At 42.0% G+C, this 23,719-nt stretch overlaps 1 protein-coding gene across 1 annotated transcript in view; it reads left to right on the top strand.

The window, feature by feature from the left end:
- Positions 1 to 912: 912 nt before the first annotated feature.
- CDH4 (cadherin 4) overlaps positions 913 to 23,719 on the top strand; it is a 466,125-nt gene continuing 443,318 nt past the window's right edge. Inside the window, exons 1-2 of the mRNA XM_074843142.1 lie at positions 913 to 1,074; positions 3,254 to 3,365. Coding sequence (XP_074699243.1) covers positions 1,018 to 1,074; positions 3,254 to 3,365 — 169 coding nt within the window. The 5' untranslated portion in view covers positions 913 to 1,017. The remainder of the gene's footprint in view (positions 1,075 to 3,253; positions 3,366 to 23,719) is intronic.

Below are 23,719 nucleotides of genomic sequence, written 5' to 3'. Positions count from 1 at the left end.
TCTTCTCACGGAGACACCTGCGGCGCCCTCCCCTCTTCTGTCCGAGGTTCGAGGCAAGCGCCGAGCCTGAACCGAGGTGCTCGGGGACCCGCACCCCCCTCCCCTGCCCAAAGCCCACCCAGACACACCCCCACACCCCTGCAGCCCCCCGCTCCCTGAGGTGGCACCGGCCTCCGGGGCGGCCTTTCCATCAGCCAAGGCCTCCGCCGGGGAGGGAGCGGGTCCCTGGCACGGCGGGGCTGTGATTTCCACTGGTGTCGGTTTCTTCTCTCTCCAGGTACGCCAATATTACTTTTCTCCTCCCCGATCCGTTAATTCTTGCTGTAGACAGCTACTCCCCCCCCCCGCTGCCGGGCTGTGCCCCCCCTCACCACCCCCGGGTGTCTTTCCTGGGGACATGCCAGTTCTCCCTCACTGGACACGCTGGTTTTCCACCTGGACATGTTAGGTTTTTCCCCACTGGGTACATATTTCTGCTGGATATATTCATTTTCCTCTGGATATGCTACTTTTTCTTCAGGAGATACATCTCTCCCCCGGCTATGCTGTTTTTTCCCCTGAATATGTTAGTGTTTCATCTTCGGACATGTAAGTTTGTTCTCTGGACAGACGCGCTCCGGCTCCCGCGGCTTTCCTCGCGCGGCCGCGGAGCCCCTCCGCCCCACCACCCGCCTGTCCTCCCTTCCTCCTCCTCTTCCTCCCCCGCGGAGCTCCGCAGGCTGCCGAGGGAGGCGGCGAGGCGGCCAAACCTCCCCCCCCGCCTCCCGCCCTCCGCGGCGGGGCGGTGCCTGTCGCTTTAAGGCGGCGCGTGCCCGCGCGCCGCGGGGCGGGGTCTGGCGGCGGCGCGCGGGCGGGCGCTTCACCTGCAGCCCAGAGCGGGCGGCGAGCGGCGGCGGGAGCGGTGGGAGCGACCCCCGGCCCCGGCCCTGCGCAGCCCGGCCCGGCACGGCGAGGGGCGGCCAGCCGCACCGGCACCCCCACAGCCCGGCGGGCGGGCGGGCGGGCGCCGCCGGGGCGATGAGGACCGGCTGGCGGGTGCTGCTGGTGCTGCTCCTTCCCGTCTGGGGCTCGGCGGTAAGTGGGGCGTCCCGGGGAGGAAGAGCGGGGGGGCTCCGCGCCCTGCGGGCTCCACGCCCCGCGGAGGTGCCGCCGCCGCTCCGCGCCCGCCGCCTGCGGGCACGGCAACCGCGGCAACTTCGGGGTCGGGGCGCGGAGCCGGGGTAGATGAGCGTGTGCGAGCGGCGCCCCGGCAGCTCCCTGCCGCTTCCGCCGCTTCTCCCTTATTTTTTTTTTTTTATTTTGGTTTTTTTTTTATCATCATCGCAGTTTATAATTACTGTGTTTTTAGCGCGATCATTCGCTTTGAATGCAGTGCCTCAGCGATGCCGGTAAAACTTGCCCTCCGCGCTGCGCGTCGCCAGATAAACTTCGGGGGTAGCGGCGCGTCCCGGCGGCGGTGCCGCTCCGCCCGCGGAGCCCTGCGCGCCCCGGCGGAGCCTCCGCGCCCCAGCGCGGTCGCGTAGCGCAGCCCGCTCCGTGCGAGCCGTCCCCCCCTTTGCCGGCGCCGTGGCGGTGCCTTTTAACTTTTATTTTTACAAGCCTGTAAACAGAGCGAGTGGGCCTGAACCGTGTTGGCGGCTGATGGGCTGAAAAGTTTGGGGTTTTTTAGGGTTCCTCCCCAAATTAAGGGGGATCTGCAGAACATCAACAAACGCGTGGCTGCAGTGTTACAGTGCGAGCGGGGCGGCTGCTGTATTTCGTGTTGGACTGGCTGCAGAAACAAGAGCCGCTGATTTTTTTGCCTGAATCCCCCAGTGCCAAGTTGAATCTGTGAAGATGTCCCGAGCCCTCGGGAGGCTGGTGGGTGTGCAGGAGCCCCGGTGCGCTCTCATCGAGCAGGCGCTGTTATAATAATTGGGTGATTTCCGATTCAAAGCCTGTTACCTTCAGGCAGACCCTTTGAAATGTTTCCTAATGGCAACATCTTGCCAGCGACAGTCAGAGTCCACAGAGCCGCCGCTTCCTTGCGCTTCCCGTGCAGTAACTGGCATCCATCTCCCGAGCGTGATTTTTAGCAGAGTACGCTGGCTTGCTTTCTGCTTACTAAGCTCATCCGAAAGGACCCTTCGTTTCTCTTCTCTCTCTCTCTCTGTAATGCAGCGTCGTCCGTGTGCAGGAGTGTCTCGGGAAGCCCGGGGGAGCTGTGCTCCTCTCCCTGGGGAGGCAGGTGCGCGCCTGGAGTTGCACTTTCTCGGGAAGTGACTCTTCTGGTCCCCTGGCTTCAGCCTGCGCTGCTGGGACTGGAGGCATCGGAGATGCAGCCTGCATCGCTAAGCGATGCTCTGGCTAGCCCTGCCGGCAGTCCGGGAGCTTAGAAATCCCTTGCCACCAGCACTTGTTTGCGCATAAATCACCTGGCACTTTTTAGGCATAAATCATTGGCTTGCATGCTTTCAGTGAGTTGGTTGGAGCTGAGTCTGGGACCTTCCTTGCTGGGCAATGTGTGCCCCATCCCAAGGAGCCTGGACTACCGGGACCGGACTCACCCGTCCCTGGGGCAGGGGCTGGTTCCCTGCTGTGCAGTCCAAAGTTGCAGCAGAGCAGCTGAGTGTTTAGCTTGATGCTTCCCCCTGGATCCTGGCAGGTTGTGTGTGGGGCTGTGCTATTCAGTGGCATTGTTATATATTAGATTGTGCATCCCCTCCATCCCCTGCTGGGGTGAGCGCAGAGCCTGGAGGGTGACAGAGGCAGCAGCAGGCAGAGCCTTGGAGGCTGCTGCAGGGCGGAGGGGTCGGAAGGGGACTTTAGGTGGTCACGAGCTCCTGAGGCTGCTGTGAGCTGGGATGTTTCTCCTCCTTCAGTCTTGGGGCTTGCCCAGTTTCTCAATAGCAAAACTCAGTGATTTGGATGTTGCAGCATCAGGCCTTTGCGAGGCTCCAGTACGAGTGCAGCTCGCCTTGATGAATTGCTGCTCTTTGTTTCCTCCCCTCTTCTGACAGTGCCCAGTATCCCAGCCTTCCTCCAAACAATGGTGTCTGTTGTAGTCAGGCAACTTATTTCTGGCCCATTTTATTTTTGCAGCTACAGTATGGATCCACTCCAACAGATAGGCACTTTAGCACAAGCAGTTTCTACTAACACACTGCTTTACTGTTCAGGTTTGCCTGTGCCTAAACACCTAGTTGTTGGGTGCAAAACATTTTCCCAAAGGACAAAAGTCATGGTGTGTGTTTTCCTTGTTTTGTTTTTGCAGACACACAATGGGGATCTTACAGTTAGACCCGCATGCAAGCCTGGCTTTTCAGAAGAAGACTACACAGCGTTTGTCTCCCAAAACATCATGGAAGGGCAGAAGTTACTCAAAGGTAAGTGGAATAAAAAGCTTAATAGGTTCTGCAATAACTGTATTTTTGGGAGGTGAGAGGAGGCTTAAAGATGCTGGTTTTGATGGTGAAATTGTCTGCAGAATTATGTTTGTAGGAGGATGAAACACTAAGTGGTTTACCTGAGCACAGTTTTGAATACAGATGAATCATTCAAAGTCCGCGTGCTGTCTGCTTCAGGTGGATTGTTTGCCTATAGTATGCGAGGTCATCACTTCACTTTTAAGTCTCCCACTCCCACCCTGTCTGAAGGCACTCTACATTTGATATTTTAGAAAGTATTTTTATGTATGAAATGCAAAGATCCTTAAATTATCTCTGCTTTGAAATGCATGATAAAGCAGACGTTGTTGTTGGAAATGTGGTAAACAAGCCTACAGACATTCTGTTCACAAATGTGGCATTCATTTTCATTACTGCCCCACTGACAACATGAAAACACGGGCAAAAAGAAACTACCAATTAGCTTTATAGTAATTGCAGGATTATAACCACTTTTGTGATTGTAAACTCTAAGATGTCTTCGTAATCCAAATAACAATAGATTATCCTGTGTATTGATGTGTCTTCCTTTCAAGTTAAAAATAATTAAACTTTATATTTGCATGATGCAGAAAATCGTCGTTTTACTCAAAGAGAATTTTTGAAGATCAAAATCCTCTCCCCCCTTGTATCTCCCCTGAGTTAACATTGGTGGATGCTACAGCAGTTCTAAAAACATAGTATATGGTGGAAGTTGGGGAGCACATCAGGACGTGATGCTCTACTCAAGGGTTTATAAACCCTTTGCTACTTTCCCCTGAGTACATTTACTCACATGCAGGGTGTCTCTGCCAGAAAGTTGGGATTTCTGTCTTCCTCCAGAGCAAACACCTGCTCCGTTACTTTGATTTTTCTCAAAAGAGAGGGAGAGTTGTCAGTATTCTTTCTGGCTTCAGCAGAATCCAGGACTGGACATTTTTTCTCTACATGAGTTGGCAATCAGTTTTGTTTCTGAGCCGAGTTGTCTTAGTTTTGCTGTTCAGGAATTCTCTTGACTGGCCTGGCATCAATTAGTAAACGTTGGGGAGTTTATTTTTAGTTTGAAACGTAACCAGATAGGGATTTGACATAGACAAGCCCAAGAATATAGCAACACATGAAGAGACCAAGTACCAATTGTTTATGTATTTAGTAGCAATGTTTCCCAAATTTATACACTGCAAGGCTTTACATGTCAGTCTGTAAACTGAGTAGATTTCATGCTTTTTAGCTCTGGAAATTATTTGATAAACAATGTCCTCCAAATACTGTGGAAAGTCATGTCACTAATATATTTGCTCAGACGAGTGTTTTTTTGCAGTTTAGTGCTTGATAAATTGTGCTGCATGTTTATGTAGGTGGACAATAGGGATGGAGCAGAAGGTCTGTCTAGAGGAGTTAGCTGGTAATGACTTTGAAGACAGCATAGTGGCTGTCATTTCAGTTCAGATTTAACTGATAATTTTTAAATAGGAAATTATATTTAGATAGGTTGTGAAGTTGATTTGAATGAAAATATATTTCTATTTCATTTTATCCTTCAGGGGCCAATTGTAGTTTTGCATTAGTCATGGCAAACCTGCCTCTGATTTAGAGCTGAACTGGCCATGGGGGTATTATGTAGGCATGCACCACTTGTAAGATTCATGTCCTGATAACACTGTCACGGGTTATGCAATTTGTAAGCATTTTGTCAACTGAAGGAGAAAGAAAAAAGTGCAACTGCCGTGTTTGCTAATAAGTAAACTATTGTCTTTACACCTTTTAATCTACAGTCAAATACATGCTGCTGTTCATCATAGGAAACAAATATATCTAATTAATTTGTACAATAAGGGGGGAGAGAATCTGCTGCATAAAATTCTTTTTCATGCTTGTGTTGTTCTTTATATATACTCTAGCATGTAAAATTGGTAGTTTTCCAGTTTAGGTTTAATTTTACTTCCTAACACTTGATATGTCTGAAGCATAAAATGTTTATCTCTTTCTTCCATCTGGGTGAAGTATTGTACAATAGTTCAGACCAAAAATGGGTTCAGATTGCTTACATTATCATGTTTGATAGATTGACATATGTACTGTTTCACACCATCTTACCACGCAAAGCTTTGCTGCCAGCTACCACCATCTTATTCATCAGCATTCAGTAATTCATCTTCAGGCCAAATGGGACTGTTTGGCTTAAAAAAAGTAGGTAGGAATTCACCTGTCAGTGCTTTCATGGAACTGGGAGGAGAAGAACGTATGTAGTTCAGATGGCTCTCGAGGGATTCCAGTGGGCAGACTTTATGCTGTGTAATCCTCACTTTGTCCTTAGGAAGGAGATGGGGAGAACCCTGGGACAGTTCATGCTGCCTAAAGGGTGGTTCATTAGAAATCAGGTAGTATGTGGACCTCAGCATAGCGGTGAACTTCACCCAACATTTGGGAAGTTTAGATGTTACATGATTCGGGGATAAGCTGCGTGGCAGTAAACCCAGCGTTTCCCTTTTAAGCTTTTGTAATATCCAGCTCTCAAATGTATGCAGCGTTATGAATGTATCAAAATGAAAGTGCTTGTAGTATTCTAGGTTTGAATCAAGTTAAACAGATAATGACTGCTTATAATTGACTTATTCCAATGGAAATAGCTTAGCCTTAATTTGACAACAAGAGCTTTTACAGAGTCATTGTTTTATTATAAGTATGCCATAAGCTATTAACTACTACTTTGTGGTTCATCTTATTTGCCTGAGTCAGCTCTCTAACATCCTCAAAACATACACATTCTAGCAGGAGCTATTTGTTACACAGTAATTAACTTGTTTATGATAAATGTATGGGAGAAATGTCACGGCATTTTGTTTTATGTATAAATGAAAAGCATCTGCATTCTAAAAATTTCATGTTAATTAGACTTAAAATAGTTTTCCCCAGTAGTGCCACAAATACCATGTAGTACACATCACTGCCAACACTGTAGCCTGATGATGGGGTGTTAGCTGAATTGAATTGTGGAGCCAGTGCCTTCCTTAGAAATGCGTTCCCTGCATCCCTTAATGAAAGGTACCGGGGTGTCATCTGTTACCTTTTTTCGTCTTTGTTTTTGTTTGCAGGATAATAAACTTAGTCTTGATAGCTGATGCATGATAATGTTTAAAATAGGATCATTAACTGTTTTCTTCTTTAGCCTAAGGAAAAAATCTCAAAGCCTGCCGTATGGCAGAGGACCATTACAGCACGGGTATCTTCTCTTTGTTCGTTATTCATGTTAACCTAAAATGGTGAGGACGTTGGTCCTGAGGGGTGGGGAGCAATGACATGCAGTACTGCACTGAAGGCAGCTCAGGATTGACTCAGGGGATCTGATCCCCAGGTATTAACCCAGGTGTATGGGAATGATGACTAGTGGCCTCTTGGGGAAGGAGTGAAATAAGGAGTAGGATGCTGAAAGTGATATGCAATATGATCTGGGGAGGACTGATACTCTTGATATTGGGTTTACGCCTTTTTCCATTTCTGTAAGGTTTTTGAAGATTGTAATTAAAAAAAAGAGACATTTTTCAAAATTAGGAATTCAAGCTTTATTGGCATGCTGTGAGACTGTGGCAACTGGTAGTGGGTGGAATGACATCATGGTGTTAAATGCATTATTTTTCCAGCCTAGTACCACTGCAGTTATAGCAGGTCACCTCTCAGAAATACAGCTAAACAAAACAACTCATAGCTTTCCCTACAATCAGGAGACAGCGTAAGCAGTGGAGAGGTACACCCCCTTTTTAGTTTTCTGTGCATCTCTTCATCTGCAGTGATTCATCTTTCTGTTGCCCATCCTAAATAGTGCCTATACTGATGTAGCAGGATAATTTCACTTGTGTAGGCAGTTACGTTTGGGTAGAAGCGTGTGGAAGCACAGTTTATTTTCATACGGGAAGATGAATAAACTGTGCCAGCATGTTCTGCTTTAAGCAAGTGTATGAAACCAAAGGTAGCCAAGCTTCATGCAAATGTATAAAAATGTAATTGCTTCCATACTACGATTTTTACTAGTGTTATTTTTAGTTAGAAACAAATAAAATACATAAGAACTTTACTGAAATACCTGTTTTTTCATAAGAATTCAGTATGGAGGCCATCTCTCAAGTTTTTTAGAGGTGGGATGTTGTTTTTCATGGCCAAAGCTTTTTGTTCTCTCCACTGAAGCTTCAAAATCTCCATCCTATTCAGCCCTCATCACCTGTAATAGTAAAACTTAAGAAGGCTATGAATGCTGTTTAGAAATATAGAACAGATCGACCAAAAAAACACTGATGCTCCAAAACTTCATGGATAGTGTAGAAGCAAACATTAAATTAAAAAAAAAAAGGGGGTGGGGGGAGAACCTGAGCAAGCCTATGGAAACTTGTTACTAGTAATTCATGTAGTAGTAACTGTAGGGATATGTACTGTACCTCCTTTAGAGGTAAATCTACTGTATTCTTGTGGTTAAGGTAATATAGGAAATGGAATGTGGAGTGTGTTACTGAAATGGATTAACAACTCTACTTGAAAATAATCATACAGCCTCCAAATACTACTGGATACGTGAAATTTGGCACCTGCGAAAGCATGAGAGAAATCTTTCAGGAGACAGACTAATAGCTTTGCTAAGTGTCCAGAGGGAAGGGGCGTACCCCTGGGGTCACAAACTGTAACCTGGCAAGCGAGTGTGTATCTGTGGTGGTGTGTGGCCCCAGTATGTGCATTGGCTTAATGGGGACATTCTGCCTGTCTAAATGTCTGGCTTCCCACTTCTCCTGGGTCTAGAGTCCAAAAAATACATAGATACCTGGCTGCTGTTAATTTTGGTAGGAGCTTGGTTCCAAAAGGCTTCTGCAGGTCAGGGTCTGCCTCTGAAGCGTGCTCAGGAGGATGCTCCATCCCGGTGGCGTCCCGCCTGTGGCCGCAGGGCACGCAGGGTGCCAGTGGTACCGCCTGGGCACCCAGTCCTGCCTCCATCTTCCGCCTGCCCTTTGGTGTGTCCTACGGGTGGTTTTCAGTAGCAAAGAGCATGAGGAATTCTGGGATGTGTTCTGGTGTTGGTGGGGTTTTTGAGCACCTCTTGAGGGTTGCTCGGTACTCGTAGTGGTACAGAAGCTCTGCTGCAGCCTGCTGAAATATCCAGTGCCTTCTCTGAGCTGCTCCAAGTTTAAAAGACGGAGAGACTTTTCCATGCATGCTTTCATTATTTTCTGGTCTGTGATTCTGCATGAAAAGCAGTTACTGAAGTTATCATACACATAATTAGTTTCACAGTTACCTAATAAAATCTGAAAGTAGGCGAAAGTCCACTGGGAACCCAGAACTCTTTCCCTAACCTTTCTTCATTCCTTTCTTGGAGGAAAAAGAGGCAGACATACATCAGCTTTCTGTGTTAAGCTTGTACATGCTCCAGTGAAGCTGCCTCTTGGAAAACACTTCTCCCGTTCCACAGGACAACTTCTTTTAAAAGCAGTTCCTCTTGATGGACATATTGCAAATCAAAACCATAATTTTAGTCATGAGTTCCAGGGGAGACCCCAGAAAGAGCTGCTGCAGGTTGGGGAACTACTGATGCATATTTATTTTTAATGTTATTCTTCAGATCTGACTTCTGACACAAAAATGATGCTTAAGATGACATTTTTATCTAAATAAAATTGCAGTTAATGAGACCGGGGTAGTCAATAACACTCTGTAGAGTTAATCCCCTTACACTGTTTAATAACTGTATATATTGCTTTCTAGAGCGGAGCTTTGAACAAAATTCCTCAAACCCAAGTAAAATTACTTTTTTCTGCATTCTGGGAAGCTAACTGATTTTTATCTGAATAAATCTGCTTCTTCAACAACAAGCTCAGAGACTCTCTTTTTTTTTTTAGTAATTTGTCTGTTAAAGAATTGCAGTGTTCAAACTAGGCACTCTAAAAAAAATATTAAGGAGAAAATGAAACAATTACCATTGAATAATTTATTAATTTCTTTATGCTTAGGCTTTTAGGAAATAAGCTGTGTCTGGAACAGTATGAATTTGTTATTTATTGTGAAATACCTGTTGTTTTGAACTCCAAACGGATGATGTTAGGTCTTTTATGGTTAGAAAATGTTAATTGTCAAGTCACTTCTGTGTTTGGAAACTGACTGTCACTGACAGAACTCATGAGCTCTGATCTCACAGAGCAGATCCTGAAAGTATTCTGGAAATTCTGATTTTGCATGTGGTAAATTTATTTATTCTAGTAGTGAAATATTTTCTTGCTTAATTTTCACTGACCTAATGACAGTTCTCACTGCCTAATTTCATTGATGTTTATGTGTAAGCCTCCTTCTGCCTTAATTTCTACCCTGGAAATGAGTGTAATGTTTTTCTAGAGGTAGCTTATTTAATTGTGAACTAAAGCTGGTGAAGTACTTAGCTTGACAGTAGCATGGCCCATGTGCATAGCTCATAGAATATTTTAGTAATATAGATAATACTTAAAAGTCTTATTTGAAGGGCAAGAAGAGATTAAAACTACAGAGGATAGGATTTCATTGGAAATCTGCTTCTTAATTTTTTTTCGTATAATAGAATGAATTTGAGTAACATAGGGAAAGAAGGGAGTTTCTGTTCCATTTGAGGTCACTGATATATTCAGAATTAGTGCCATTCCTGTATGAAACCTACTTTTTTATTTTTAGGCAAATGGAAATAGAACTAAGACCAGAAAGTGACGTTTGAAAAATAAAGACCAGTCTTTGCCTCTGGGAACTCCAGTTTTGGATGGTTTGATGAAGGTTTTGAAATGAACCTGTGTCAATGACTAGAGACCGTTTTCTCCAGGAGCCTGATCTTGAGCACTGGCAATAGGAATTTATGCTGGCTTGATGGACTCAAATCTGCATCCTTTTTTTGTGTATGTAAACCTTTTGTGCACTAGTCAAAGGTTTTGAAGAGTATTTTTGCTTCGCAGTTTAGTGCTTAAATGACAGCCCGCCCCACCCCCATGCCAAATGTTGTTTTTTCAGGTAAAGCTCAAGCATCCTTGACCAGCCATGCCATCAGAGGGTTTTCTTACTGCTCAGTATACTGTGATATATTGGTTTTGGTATTTTGTTTAAATATTTATTTATTAGTATTTCTGAAAGGAGAGACTGAGAGAGCTGGAGTTGTTTAGCCTGGAGAGGAGAAGTCTCATGAGGAGACTTTATCATTGTGTATAAATAACTCGTGGGAGGGTGTGGAGATGATAGAGCCAGGCTCTTCTCAGTGGTGGACAGAGAAAAGGCAAGAGGGAAATGGGCACAAAACTGAAATGCAGGGAATTCCATTTAACTCTCACACTGAAAGTTTCTCCCCACATTTATCAGACACTACAAGATGTTTCTCAGGGAGGTTGTGGAGTCTCCATTCTAGGAGATACTCAGAACCCAACTGGACACAGTCCTGGGACCTGCTCTGGCTGACCCTGTGCCGAGCAGGGGCTTGGATGAGATGCTCTGCAGAGGTGCTTTCAGCCTCCACTGCACTGTGATCCTGTAAAACACTTTACAGGTGAATATTTGAAAAGGCAGTGATGAACTGAGCTTTTCTGCAAATACAGATCAAATAGCTTTAAATAAAAACATTATAACAGCCTGCAAAAAAAAATTATTCTTACAGGGAAATTGTGTTCCTGTAATTTCTTGGAAGCATAACCTTTAAAGAGAGAATAATTGAAACACCAGGGACCAGCATTCTGCTGTTTGCTTCCATTAATGTCCAGATTTAACTTATCCGTAGTTTGTCTCCTGGCGTAAGGAAATGTTACACTTAAATTCAGAAAGCTCTTGGTTTCCTCTTTATTTTTAGCAGAATGAAAGGAGAACATACGGAGTTTCTGTTTTCCCAAAATATTTGTCATTAGTACTGGCTGCTTCGCTTCTTTCAACAGAATCTTTCACAAGCGAGTTTTCTGCAATATAAAAAATAGTTGGGTTGAACAAGATTTCTTTTTGCCACAGGCTTTATGATTTTTCTTGCTTATATTCATTGTCCCTAATTTATTTATTAATTTTGAATTGCAGTTTCACAGAGGGAGAGAGAAGTGGCAAATGTTCTGGCATATGGGCTGCACTGTCATTGGAAACAGCGACTTTCAGTGGCTCTTGCTGCCCCATGCCTCATGACCCCAGGCTCCAGCGTCTCTCTGTGCCAGGCTGTTTAGATTCCTGCTTTCTGCTCCCTTCCAATACAAAATTTTAATTATTTTTTGCTTTGCCCTCGCTACTGTTCCTCACCACTTGCCAGCATCTTGTAATAGAGAGCCAGTGGCAGTAATTCAGCACGCTGCTAGTTGTGTTGTGCAATAGCTGCTGCTCGGAGGGGTCACATAAGCTACAGCCTATTAACATTAGCATGGTGATAGCAGCCACGATGTGGAACGCGCAGTGGGAATGTTGGAAGCTCCTCCAAGGACCCTGAAGGTATGTATGGGCCACCCATGAAGGAGGGTTAAAAAAAAAATGCCCTTTCTGCTTCGAAATGAGCCAATCTGTGTGTTTCATTGATACCCGGAAGCACTGCAATCATTAAGGCTATTACTATGCCTATTATAAATCACGATTTTGTAGCAGTTCATAGATTAGTCACAAAAATTACTTCTAGTCTAAAATTTTGTTATACTGAGTTTGTCTAGTAGCAATTCCAATCCTTATTAAACAAAATTGTCTTTAAAATAATTATGAATATAGCGATTATCCAAAGATAAATAGTCAAGATGACAAAAATTGTTCTGTACAAAGCTATGTATCAGCTTGCTCTGTCGGTGTCTAGAGAATCATAAAAGGCAGGTCAGTGAAACAAACATTTGTTACTTCGCCATGTAGCAGGAAAAGCATATTGGGATTACTGGTATATGAAGTAAAAGCATCAAGAAACGAGTTTGGGAAGATGTTAGAGAATAAGGGAATGGTTGCACTTGAAAAAGTGTGTGTCAGGACTAGTTTAAGCATAAAATTTAATAACCTGTTTGTTCTTGATATAGTCAGTGGTGATTAATAGATAACTCTGTATAAATCAACCCCGGCTGGTTGATATCTGCCCTGTAGGTGCTTCTGGCCATACAATTTCTGAGAAGTCTCACAGATTTCACTGAGAGCTGTTTGTGATATTACCTGGACCTGCTCATTACAATGTTTGCTGGCGTTTCATAGACTTGTAGAAAAATAGGGCTGGAGTAGCTCAAGAGAGTGTCTTATGCACGCTCCTGCCTCAAGGCATGAGCAGCTCCTTTGTAATAGGTTTGTCCCTGGTGTGGTCTTGAGGATCTGGTTGTAGGGACCACAGACAATATAGTATATTGTTTCTTTTTCCTTCCTTTGTGTTTAAGCTGAACCTCTCAATGCAATTTACACCTGTTGCTATTTGTCTTATTCGTCATAGACACAGAGAGTGGTTGTTACTTTTCGTTCCCAACACCCCTCCCAGTTGAAAATTTCTATTTTTCAGCTTCCATAGGCTGAACCAGTCATTTGTTCTGTTTCATGTACCACACCTGGGCTCCCTTCTCTGAGCCCTTCTCTTTGCTGCTAGCTTGTTGCCCCAAGTTGATCTGACTATGCCAGCCAAGTCTCGCAGTGCGGAACAGACAAGGAGGATTACTTTGCCTGTTTTGCGGTCAATACTCAAGTTGATTTATCTAATGTGATGATTGCTTTTTTCTCTTAACAGTATGACACTGTTGACTCATGTTCAGCTTGTGATCCAGTATAACCTCCCACATCGTTTTTTGAAGAACTGCTACCTACCCAGTTCTATTCTATATGTTGATTAATCCTGCTGAATCGAGATACCTTGCTCCTCTTCTATTAAATTACACCTTTTTTTTTTTTTTGATTGGCCTGATCTGGTATGCTAGGATTGTTTTGAATTCTAATCTTGACCTCCAGCAGAGTTGCAGTTGCATCCTGCTTTCGTATCATTTGCAGATGTAACAAACATATGCTGCATTCCTTTATCTGTTCTGTTAATAAAAGCATTGAACAAAACCAGTTCAGAACAGACTGTTGCAGAGCCCATGTGATAGAGCCTTCTGCTTTGACCATGAACCATTAAAATTTATGGTCTGGTAAAGTTATTGAAATAACTAAAATTAAAATAGTGGCTTGTAATCTGAGTCTTTTATGTCTTGGCGTTGTATGTCTGGGATCTATAGAAACACAAATCCAAATGTTTCCATTTGTCAGTACTTTTCCTGACTTTTATGAGAGTTACAAACATTGGGACCTTTGAATTTTCACCATCTAGAAACACTCCAGATTAAAAGCTATAGGTTCATGTAAGTTAAATAAAACACTGTTGCTGTTTGAGGGGAAGGACTGCTTCAATTCTCTGTATTGGACACAATTTGTAGGGCTTTTTAAACACCCCAGCTCAACTGCTGGCCAGCACCAGAGGTCTGTTTCCAGGCCGCAGGACATGCTTTTCAGACTGGCGTCCCCCAGGACTCTAGTGATGTCTGCCCAGTGGAGGACACTTTTCTTTAAGGAGCTGTTGCTAATCCCAACATGAGCCAAAAAAATGTAATTAAATTAAAGCTTAAGTAGTAATTGGGAATGTTTTACCTGCATGTGGAGTATGGATGGACTCTCAGGTATAGTCTGTATTTTCACTGTACTGATAGATTTTTGACCTTTACTGTGTCCCATTTCCCATCCTGTGATATGATCATGGAATGTGTTGAGAGCAAGGTGTTTGCTCTTCACTAAACAGTTAGGTATTGCACTGCCTGTTCTTACCATATCTGTATTATTCATAAGGCTTATTAGAAGGCCCAGCCCACACTTGAATATTTTACTCTTTAGTGTCTCTGTTTAATTTTGCCCATCATGCCTGTTTGGTGATGGTAACTGAAGAAAGCCAGATGCATGCTTATCTCTGTTAGAGGAAGATACTCCCTCTGCTGATAAGATCTGATTCTGGAGCATCTCACTTCAGGGGGGAGAAGAGAGTAGGGCTAGTAGATCTCCAGATGGAAAATTATTTATAGAGTATTTTCCCCCCAGGTGAAAGTGCTTCCCTGGAGAGTCAGAAAAAGTCATTGTTTCAGGTCCTGTATGCCTTGCTACTTGTCTTTCAGGAGCCTAATTATTGCTGGCTGGTTGCTTGGCTCCGTTGAAAACAAAGTTTACACAATTACACATGAAAGGCAACTGGTTTTGCTCATCTCCAGAAGCTTTAAATATTTTGTGTCTGAATTACTTGGGTGAATTATACTTTCATTTATTTATCTTTTCATGGGCACTTTTTCATTGAACACTTTTCAGTTGATTCAATGCCCTCTTTTGCTTCTTGACCCTCTGTAGAGGATAAAGAAATGTGAGTAAATGGCACTTAAAAAAAAAAAAAGGATTTTTCATGTTGTTTGGGTTTTTCCTTTACTGTGGAGAGAAAGGTTGAGGATGAAGGAAAATACGTGTACGATTGCTTGGACAATGGAGAAACTATAGGTCATGGCAAGCTTTGGTGTGATGAAATCAACTATCAAAAATGTTTGGATCGTGCCCAAAGATTTCCCAGTACTGTGTTCAAACTACAAGAGTAGACCCTCATCAGGGAAGTTTAATGATCTCTAGATCACTAAACTCTAGATGCTTGTTCAAATAACTGAATAGTAGATTGATTATCTCTGTGCAAAGTTTACTGAAAGAGATTTTTTTTTTCTGTTTGGAGTTTGAGGCATAAGAGAAATTCCAAGTTAAAAGGATGGTTGCTGTACCTGATAACAAGCAAGCTACTCTAATCATACCGGATGGTTTTGATACCTCCTGACTGGAAGAAACCCACATAGAGGAGTTGTGTGGGGCAGTGGGCAATTAGAAATGTTGGGTTTTGTATTAGACATAAAATAGAGGTTTAATCCCATACTGATCACTGAATAACCATTGCATGAGTCTTTGCGGGAATTTCTGTGAGTGGTGAATTAACTGTGGTGTTTTGGCAAAGCTCAGTGCAGACGACGCATTTTACTGGAATGAATTTTCCTAGTATTTTCAATAAAACAAAGTTTTATTTTCCCTTTCCACTGTGAATTGAGGCATAATGTTGGCTGTATCCTGTTAAATAGCAGCAGAACTGAGCAATAGTGGCACAGCTGGTTTTACCTTTATAATAATATAGCAAGTTTCACTGCCTGAGAAGACATGATGATGAAGCAAAGTTCTGTTAATGCAGCAGTAGTGTCCTTTGGCAATGCAACTGTAAGAGGGAGAGTTTAACATCTGTGGAGTGGGGTTGCTTCTGGGGAAAAAAAAAAATAGAAAATTGAAATAGGGATGGGTGGGAAGAAGAAATGTGGAATGCTGAGTGCCTGGAGGCTTGGGTAGCCCACAAAACTGCTGGGACGTGGTTCGTGTTGGGTTTGGACAACTTCAGAAGTGATGTGTATTATGGAAACATAAAGACAAGACAGAATTTCTGCAACAGTTTATTAACAGTCAGGGTGATTTTTTTCAACCTTTCATCTGCATTGGGGTCCCTTGGGAACAGTTTCTTGTTGCAATATATATGTCTGCACCTCCAAGAGAAATTTGTAGGGAATCCACATGCCAAGGAACCTTCTGTTCTTAGAAGAGCTATCCTGGAAAAGAAAAAATGTGGGGTGGGAAGGAAAAAAGCTCAAGGTTATATACCAAAATCAGTAACGCATGCTCAAAAAAATTAATATCTGGTGAATGTCAATTAAGTACTTCCCCAGCTAATAAATAGCTTAGAAGGTATGAAATTTAATACTCCTAAAATTACAGAAGCCTTTGAAGAACACTTAAATCGGACTCATTGGAAGCAGGAGGTTTAACACTGACCTGTTCAGAGGTGAGTATTGAAAAAGATATGATGGAATGAGACTGCATTTCTTGAATATAGAGGCATTTTGGCTTAAGCTTTTCTTTGATTAGGTGGCTTTTGAAAGAGGTTTTTTAAGTTCTTGTGTAACACATCAGCCGAATTGCACTAGAAAACAGTGTCCTGTTTTTTTACAAGCCTAATTCAAAGTGTTTCTGAAGGCTGAGCTGGCTTGGGAGCAGGTCACTGTGCCACAGAAATAGCATGAAGAGCAACTGCACGTAGTTTTTCCACACAGCCGTGCCTACAGGTTCTGCTCACTTTCAGTTTTAAAGCATAAATCTGTGGCCCATTTAAGGATCTTGAGCACCAGAATGATTCTCACTTTCCTTCTCTTCTTTCCCCATCATGGTCACCTATGGGAAACAAATGAGATAATGTGCACGTTTGAGAGTGATATTGGGCACACTCTCTTGGGCAAAGGGCTTTTTTTATTTTACTATGGATCTTTCTGTGAGAGGTGAACAGATAAACAACAGAAACTGCTCTGAGGTTACTGAGACATGAGGTGGTAGTTATGAGTTTATTTGGAAATGAGAGCAAGCCAAACTTTGCCCCAGTTGGCTTGCTTCCTGAGGAGTAGTACCCTCTGGTTTTTTTCAGTTGTGTGTTTCTTCCTAATCCCAATAGCAGTCATTTTTTTGGCACTTAGGGGAAAAAAAAATAAAATGAAGTAATACATGGCATTTGTTTTGGCCCTAGTCATGACTCATAAATAGGGATAACATCTGTGCTGATAGTTTTTCGTGGTATATAACCACACTGAATGAACAAAGTTTTTGTTTATTGCTGTTCTTTTGCTATTGTTATATTTAGGGAGCTCCAGTGTAAAGAGTGAAAGTATATACTTATATATATTACTCATGTATAGATCAGAATTTATATACATCTTGCAAATTTTAATTTAGCTACCGTATCTTTTTAAACTAAAAATGGCTTATTGCCTTTCCCTGAGCTTTACAAAACTCTTCAAGATCCTTCCCAAATCTTATTCTGTTGAAGACTCATACTGCTGCCAAGTTTACACCATTCTTTTAATTAAAAGACAAAAAAAGAGAAGTGAAACCCAGTGGATGTAAATCCTTATAATCCTGAAATGATGTAAATCAGTGCAACTCCTGAAGTCATTGGAACTACTGACTTACATCTACTGAAAATCTGGCACATAATATTCCTGCTGGTCTTTTCTTTTGCCCAATAGTTGCTCTACACAGAGTTGGCACTGCAGACAAAGCGCTCTCTTACTAGCTGATAGAGGGTGGCACGGCTTCCAGCACTGCTGATTCAGCACAGCAGAGGCCATTTTCCTGATTTCTTTGTGAGCTAGATTAAATTACTCTGCAGGCTGGACTGGAGCCACAGGCCATAGTTTTACAGCCTTATAACATGGTATCCTAGCCCATGGCATCTGAGAGGTCTGGCTGTGCGTAAAGCTCTTCTGCTTTGCTGCAAAGGATTTTTAGATTTGGTGATCTGTCCCTTTATAAGGCTAACACCAGCAGTACTGAAAATATTTTGATTGTCTAGCTGAGATATAATAAAATGGGGTTCTGTTAATTGAAGGAAGGGATATTGTGGGGATCAGGTTAGTATGAAAACTCCACTGTGTGTGTTTGTCATGGCAACGTTTCTTCGTTCCCTCAGTTTTTGCCTTACTGAGTTACAAGATAATAAATAATGAATGTAAGTTTTTAATGAGTATAACACAACAGTAGCATCAGTGAGGCATCCTGCCTGAGTTTGGGGGGTTGTGCCATTAGAGCTGTTCGAGTGACTTACCAACATTTTGGGAAATCCATTTCCTTTTGTGTCTCAGTATGTGGACGTTTCTTGTCTAGTCTGGGCAGGTTTGGAATTGAACCAAGGGGGTGAAGCAGTGGGATGCACTTTGTGGGAGCTGTCTTGTTCACGTCCTACAGAGCTGAGAAGAGGGATGCCTGTGACTACTATAATAGGCACATGGATAGAGGAAAAAGCATGTTTTCTGTTCACTGACAACTACTGGCTTTGTCTATTTGAAAAGATAGCCAGCTATACCATGCTCTCCAGTTGGGCTTCACGATTGCAGCTCATAGCAAAATTGGTCTGGCTTTCTTTGGCCAAGTATGGGCTCTGATTTACCCTCTCCCTTCTAATGTTCATGATCCATCCAGAAAGGACTCTGATGAATGGAGAAAGCAACACTGTTAAAGAGGAGAGGAAAGGTCAAACAGATCAAAAAGTGAAAGCCATCCTGCTTGAGCATAGAGAACGATCTAAGCCGATCCTGTTTAAGCCAGGTGTTTGAGTGAGGTTGAGACCAGGCCTAAAGAATTTTCACAGTAAACTTAGAAGTTTTGCTCTCTTCTCCCTTTGAGGCTTGCATTATATCAGAAGGATGGGCACCCCATACATGTGGTTATCTTTGAGTTGCTGTATTGGTTTTCAGCTTTATCTTTGTGGTTTAAAAAAAGAAGAAAAAAACACCACTAAACAAAGCTTCCTGGTTGTAATATAAAGATGGATGTATTTTTACGATTAGAAAGTATTATTGAATCAGAACATTTTTCAAACAATATTTCCCTGAGTGTGACAGAGAGGTGTGAAGTTCATGTTGCTGGTTTCAGTGCCAAAACAAAAGTGGACAGATTAGGCAAGCTGTTTCTGAGCGGTTTGTTCTATTTTCTGAGACCTAGTTCAGTCTCGCAGTATTGGGTAGTGTTGCCGCGCAGAGGGTTTATCTATTGATTTCTGAATGTATTGTGCTGTTAATCTAAAACTTCTTTCCCCAGTGGAATTTCTATTCAGAAAGCTCTAGCTAAGCTCAAGAAGGTTATTTGATTTGGGAAGTTTGAAAGAATAGTAGAAGAAGGATTGATGCAGTTGGATTTTCATGAGCTCAGTCTTCTAGTAAAATAGACAGGCTTCTTCCTGTATGTATCCGTGATGGTTTGGTTCATTATTTAGGAAGAAAACAGGGTATGGAGATCACTTAAGTTTTACTGTCTGAGAATTTGCAATTATGAAACTTGTTCAGAGGAAAGTTATGAGAACAGTATTGTTGATATAACAAAATATAAACATTAATGGCTTTGTGCAGCTTTGTCTTTTCATAAATGTGTTCTTAATTTCTTAGCAATTAGGCCTTTTCTGCTAATTTTTAAACTATTAAATTTAGGGCTAGGAATGCATTATTGTAATTTCCTAATAAGAGAAACGTGATAAGGGAATTGCGCCGTATATAGTGAGAGGCTTTGCCCCTCAGATATTTCCAACATCCTTTAAGTATTTAAGGGAACTAAACCTTTTAAAAGAGCTACGGCAGGAGAGTAGATGGTGCTTTTTGGACATTCTAGTTATTAAAATGTTCCTTTTTCTAAGAGTTAAAAACAGGAAGAAAGAGTCTTTCATTACAATAAAAAACCAAAAAGTACTTTTTGCCAGTGGACTGGTATTTCTTCATCTGTTGTCTATAGTGCAGGGGTTAAAGAAGGAAATGAATGAGATTCAGTTGGTAGAAAAATGAAAAAAAATTGAGGCATTATTGCCTTTTTGTGACTACAATCTTACCTTGCTAAAGTCAGTTGCATTTGACTTCACGGCGCTCATGACTGGTCCAATAATAGGTTTATACTATTTCATTAGGACACTGTCAAATTAAATCAAGGAATGTGGACTTGTGTCTAAAAAGAGCTTCCTTGTGAATGTTCCCTGTCTTTGGAGCACTGGAGTTTGTTAGAGATGACGATTGCTTCCTCAGATTTGGAGGTGTACTTGTTGCTCTTATTTATGCAAAAAATAGAGCTCTCTGGGGGTACATGATTAACCCGAGGCATTTTTTTGTATACCCAGGTGGGAAGCTGGACATCAAGAGCATGCATGAAGAATTATCTGGATATGGGGCAAAATGTTGTATGAACTATGCAGTTAGTTTTTGTCAGTAGCATTTACAGTTTCTTCACTCCTTGTAGTGAGTAACCTAGCAGAATTTATTGGTGAATAATTTTTGCGTAAACGGGCTGATTTTCTTGAGTAGGCAGAAATTATATCTTATTTCATGTCTCAGATTTACTTTAAATGAAAGGCTAAATTCAGATTTGACTTGCTTTTCTTCCCAAACTCATATTTAAGTGCTGGGTGAATAGGACATGTAGGATTTGGCTGACTGAACTGTTCAGAGTAGCTTAATTTACTGGAGCTGGGGTAAAGAGCATTTAAGATTGTGCTAAACATCCAAGTTTTTGAACCAGATAGGAAACAAGTGTGGGTTTTTTTTTTTTTTAATCCCCCATGTAGAAATAAGTGCTTTAGAATATCTGAAACATCCACCAGTATCATTTCACTGCTGAGAATTGGGTAACTGTGTAAAATTATATTGACCTGAGGGGATTGAAATATAGAAGTGGCCATGCGCTTAACTGTGCAGGAATCAAACTGTTTTACTGATAACATTTTATTGATTCATCTTCTCTCGGTGTTACAAGTAGCCTGAAGCTTCACAAAATGAGCTGGCAATGTTCTTGTGTTGTGGACATTGCAGTATTGCAGCTCTTCATAGGTATTGAAATTTTATATACGGGCTGAGAGCTCACATAATTATTGTGATTTGTAATGACTGAGACTGCAGATGGGGCTTCCCAGAGGTTTCATTTCAAGCTAGATAGCTGGTAATTCCTCCTTTCTTTTTAAGAATCTGTTGTCCCTCCTTTTCTCTGCAGCTGTTGAGGTTTTTCTCTGTGAAAAGCTGAACCGTATCTCTGACTTAATGAAGATGCGTAAAATGATTGAAATTGCCTTAACAAGGCAGCGCTCTATATACAGTAGCAATGAAAATGTGTCTTGCTGTTCGCAAGGGATACTTTGTCCTTTTCATAAAGGAACCATGGTTTCTAACCACATTATAAGAATAATAACAATAAAAAAAAAAAATCCTTCTTACAACAAAGCTTTAAGAAAATGAATGGCTTAAAAAACCACAATGGCAGATTGTGAGTTTAACCTGCATGTGTTGACTAATTAAATTCTTTTGAAGGAGCTAATTTCATGTATTTTATTTAATGAAGGCTTACTTAAGATTTTAATGATGTGGGTCTTTTCTCTTCAGTAGAATGCCATATTGACTCATGACATATTTTTACACAGGCTTCATTCTGCCGTGAACAACAGTAGTTGAAAATGTGAGCGCTTGATAAAGTATCATTAAATTAGCCTATTGTAGTTGCAGATTTTTATTATGCTACTTCACTGAGATATGAATTGATCGTGTTGTACTTGCTGTTTTTTAAAGGTGCAGCATTGTTATTGATTACGCTACTTTATCTCAAGTGTTTCATCAGCCTGCTGGCAAGCTTGTTCCCTCTACAATTTTAGAAAGTGCTAGCCTTTGTACTTTTTTTTTTTCTGTGTATTTCATGTGTGTGCATCTCTTTTTTTCTGTTGTAAATACACTGAAAGAGATTGCGTTTCGTGTTTGTACCATGCCCTTGTGCACAGCAGCTCTCCTCTGTCCTGGGGCTTTGGGTGCTGCCGTAGGAAGGAGAAGTGGTTGGTGTCCTGCTCGGAAGCACTGCTGAATGGTCTGTTGTCCTGGGCTGATTTCCAGGCAATCCATGAGATTTACTAATGCTGAGGGCAAAATCAATTCTGCTCAAATTTTATAGCATATGCATTTGGAACAGGGGTGCAGTCGGTGTAATTGTTTGTAATGCGATGTATGTCACAAATGAAGTCAGAAGAACAAGACCCTACATTTTGGCTAGTTAAAACTTTCAGATATTTTTCCATGTTAACTTGAGTAGTGTGTTTCTTCTATAAATCTTGGAACACCCAGACCTTTTTCAATACTAAGTGTATTGGAAACGGATTGCTGTCAAGGCTTGTCCATCTAATTAAATTCCCTTATTAGCACTGGAGCTGCAGTCTTCCAGAGAAGACATTAGATGAATAATCTTTCCAACTTATCTAGGTTAAAACTAGATGGCCTTTCGTCAATTGCTAAGCTGAAAGTCCAACAACAAAATATGTAAGTGTTGCTCTAGTCACCCTTTTTGTGTGATCTCTGGTAATTCAATATATTCCTTAAATATAAATTGGTATTTCAGCTGTCTGAAATATTTTCAGACTTCAATTATCACAAGCGCTCAATGCTGCGAGGGCACTGTCACCTTATGCTTCAGGCTGACGACATTCCAGTGGCAATGTCTTTTATACGTTAATAAAGTTTGCCATGATTCATTTTGACATATTTAGCCAACTGTAAGAAACTTTTTTGTCACAAATTCCTGCTGATCCACAGGGGTTGTTTGTGGTCTCTCTTAGTGATTGTTGTCTCCTCACCAGAGAAGGGAATAAGAACAGTTCGATGGAGAACCAAAATACTTAAATTTGAGTAAGAGCCCTGATGTATTTTCTGACAGGTGGGGGACTTGCCATTGGAGGGAGCTACCAAGTGAAATAAAATATGCTTTGACCCTTGAGCTTTGCAAATGAGGATTGAGTGACTGCCAACAGATGTGCTCTAGCCAAATATAATCCATTGACCCTGTGGAATGTGTGCGGCAGGAGTAAGGATCTGGGGGTCCTGCTGCCCTTTGGCTCTGGGCGCACTGGGGACCCTTCACGTGGGAGCTCGGGGATGCTGCAGGCATGAACACCTTGTTTCCTTATATAAATGGAAGAGAAAACTGTCCTTGTGCTAGAAGAAGGGTCCACACTAGCTCAGGGTTGGTAATGGAGAGTATTATAATAATACTAAGCAACAGATGTTTAAAAATTGCCAGAAATTTTAAAAAACAAGACATTTGAGCTAATTAGACTATTTGCCTGTCATCTTTATTCACTACTTTAAACAACAAAAACCCCTCAAGTGAAATCAAAGCGTGGTAGAACATATTTCTTAAGTCTTTTTGATCAAAGCTTTTTAGAAAGAGAGGAACACCGCTCGTAACTATTTCTCAAAAACGAATTCAAAATATATTCTCTGTTGTAGCATGAGAATTTTTGTGTAGCCTAGATGGTGGCAAAGTGTTGATAAAAATCTTGCCGGTATTATATATCCTGCTCCCTTTCAGGTGTACATGGGAAGGCTTAGTGTTAGGGGTTCTTCTAGGATGTGACAGAAATGAATGTCTTAAAATAAAATAAAAAAAAACAAAAAACAAACCCACAAACCAAATATGTATTGTTTATGTTCTTGCATATTGACTAATACTGGTTCAGTGTGTCCTTGTCTTCCTCTGTAGCTAAGTCTTTGTCTCTTCTTAGATTGCATAATAATCTTTGAGGTGGAGATCAGTTTTCCTGACCTGTGTTAAAAAAGCATCTAGTATAGTGGGATCCTGGCCATGCATGGGGTCTTCTAGCTCATATCTTGAAGTCAGTAATTAATAAAGCAAATAGGTGGTGCCTTTGGGTAGCTGTTCAGTCTCCTGCTCATGTGTTGTTTTAGAGCAGGGTGTAAGGAAATCTGTCCAAAATT

Source organism: Strix aluco, chromosome 17, assembly GCF_031877795.1.
Source record: "Strix aluco isolate bStrAlu1 chromosome 17, bStrAlu1.hap1, whole genome shotgun sequence".
NCBI lineage: Eukaryota > Metazoa > Chordata > Aves > Strigiformes > Strigidae > Strix > Strix aluco.
Note: the sequence above shows the minus strand (reverse complement) of the source record. Positions and strands in the feature narration are given on the sequence as shown.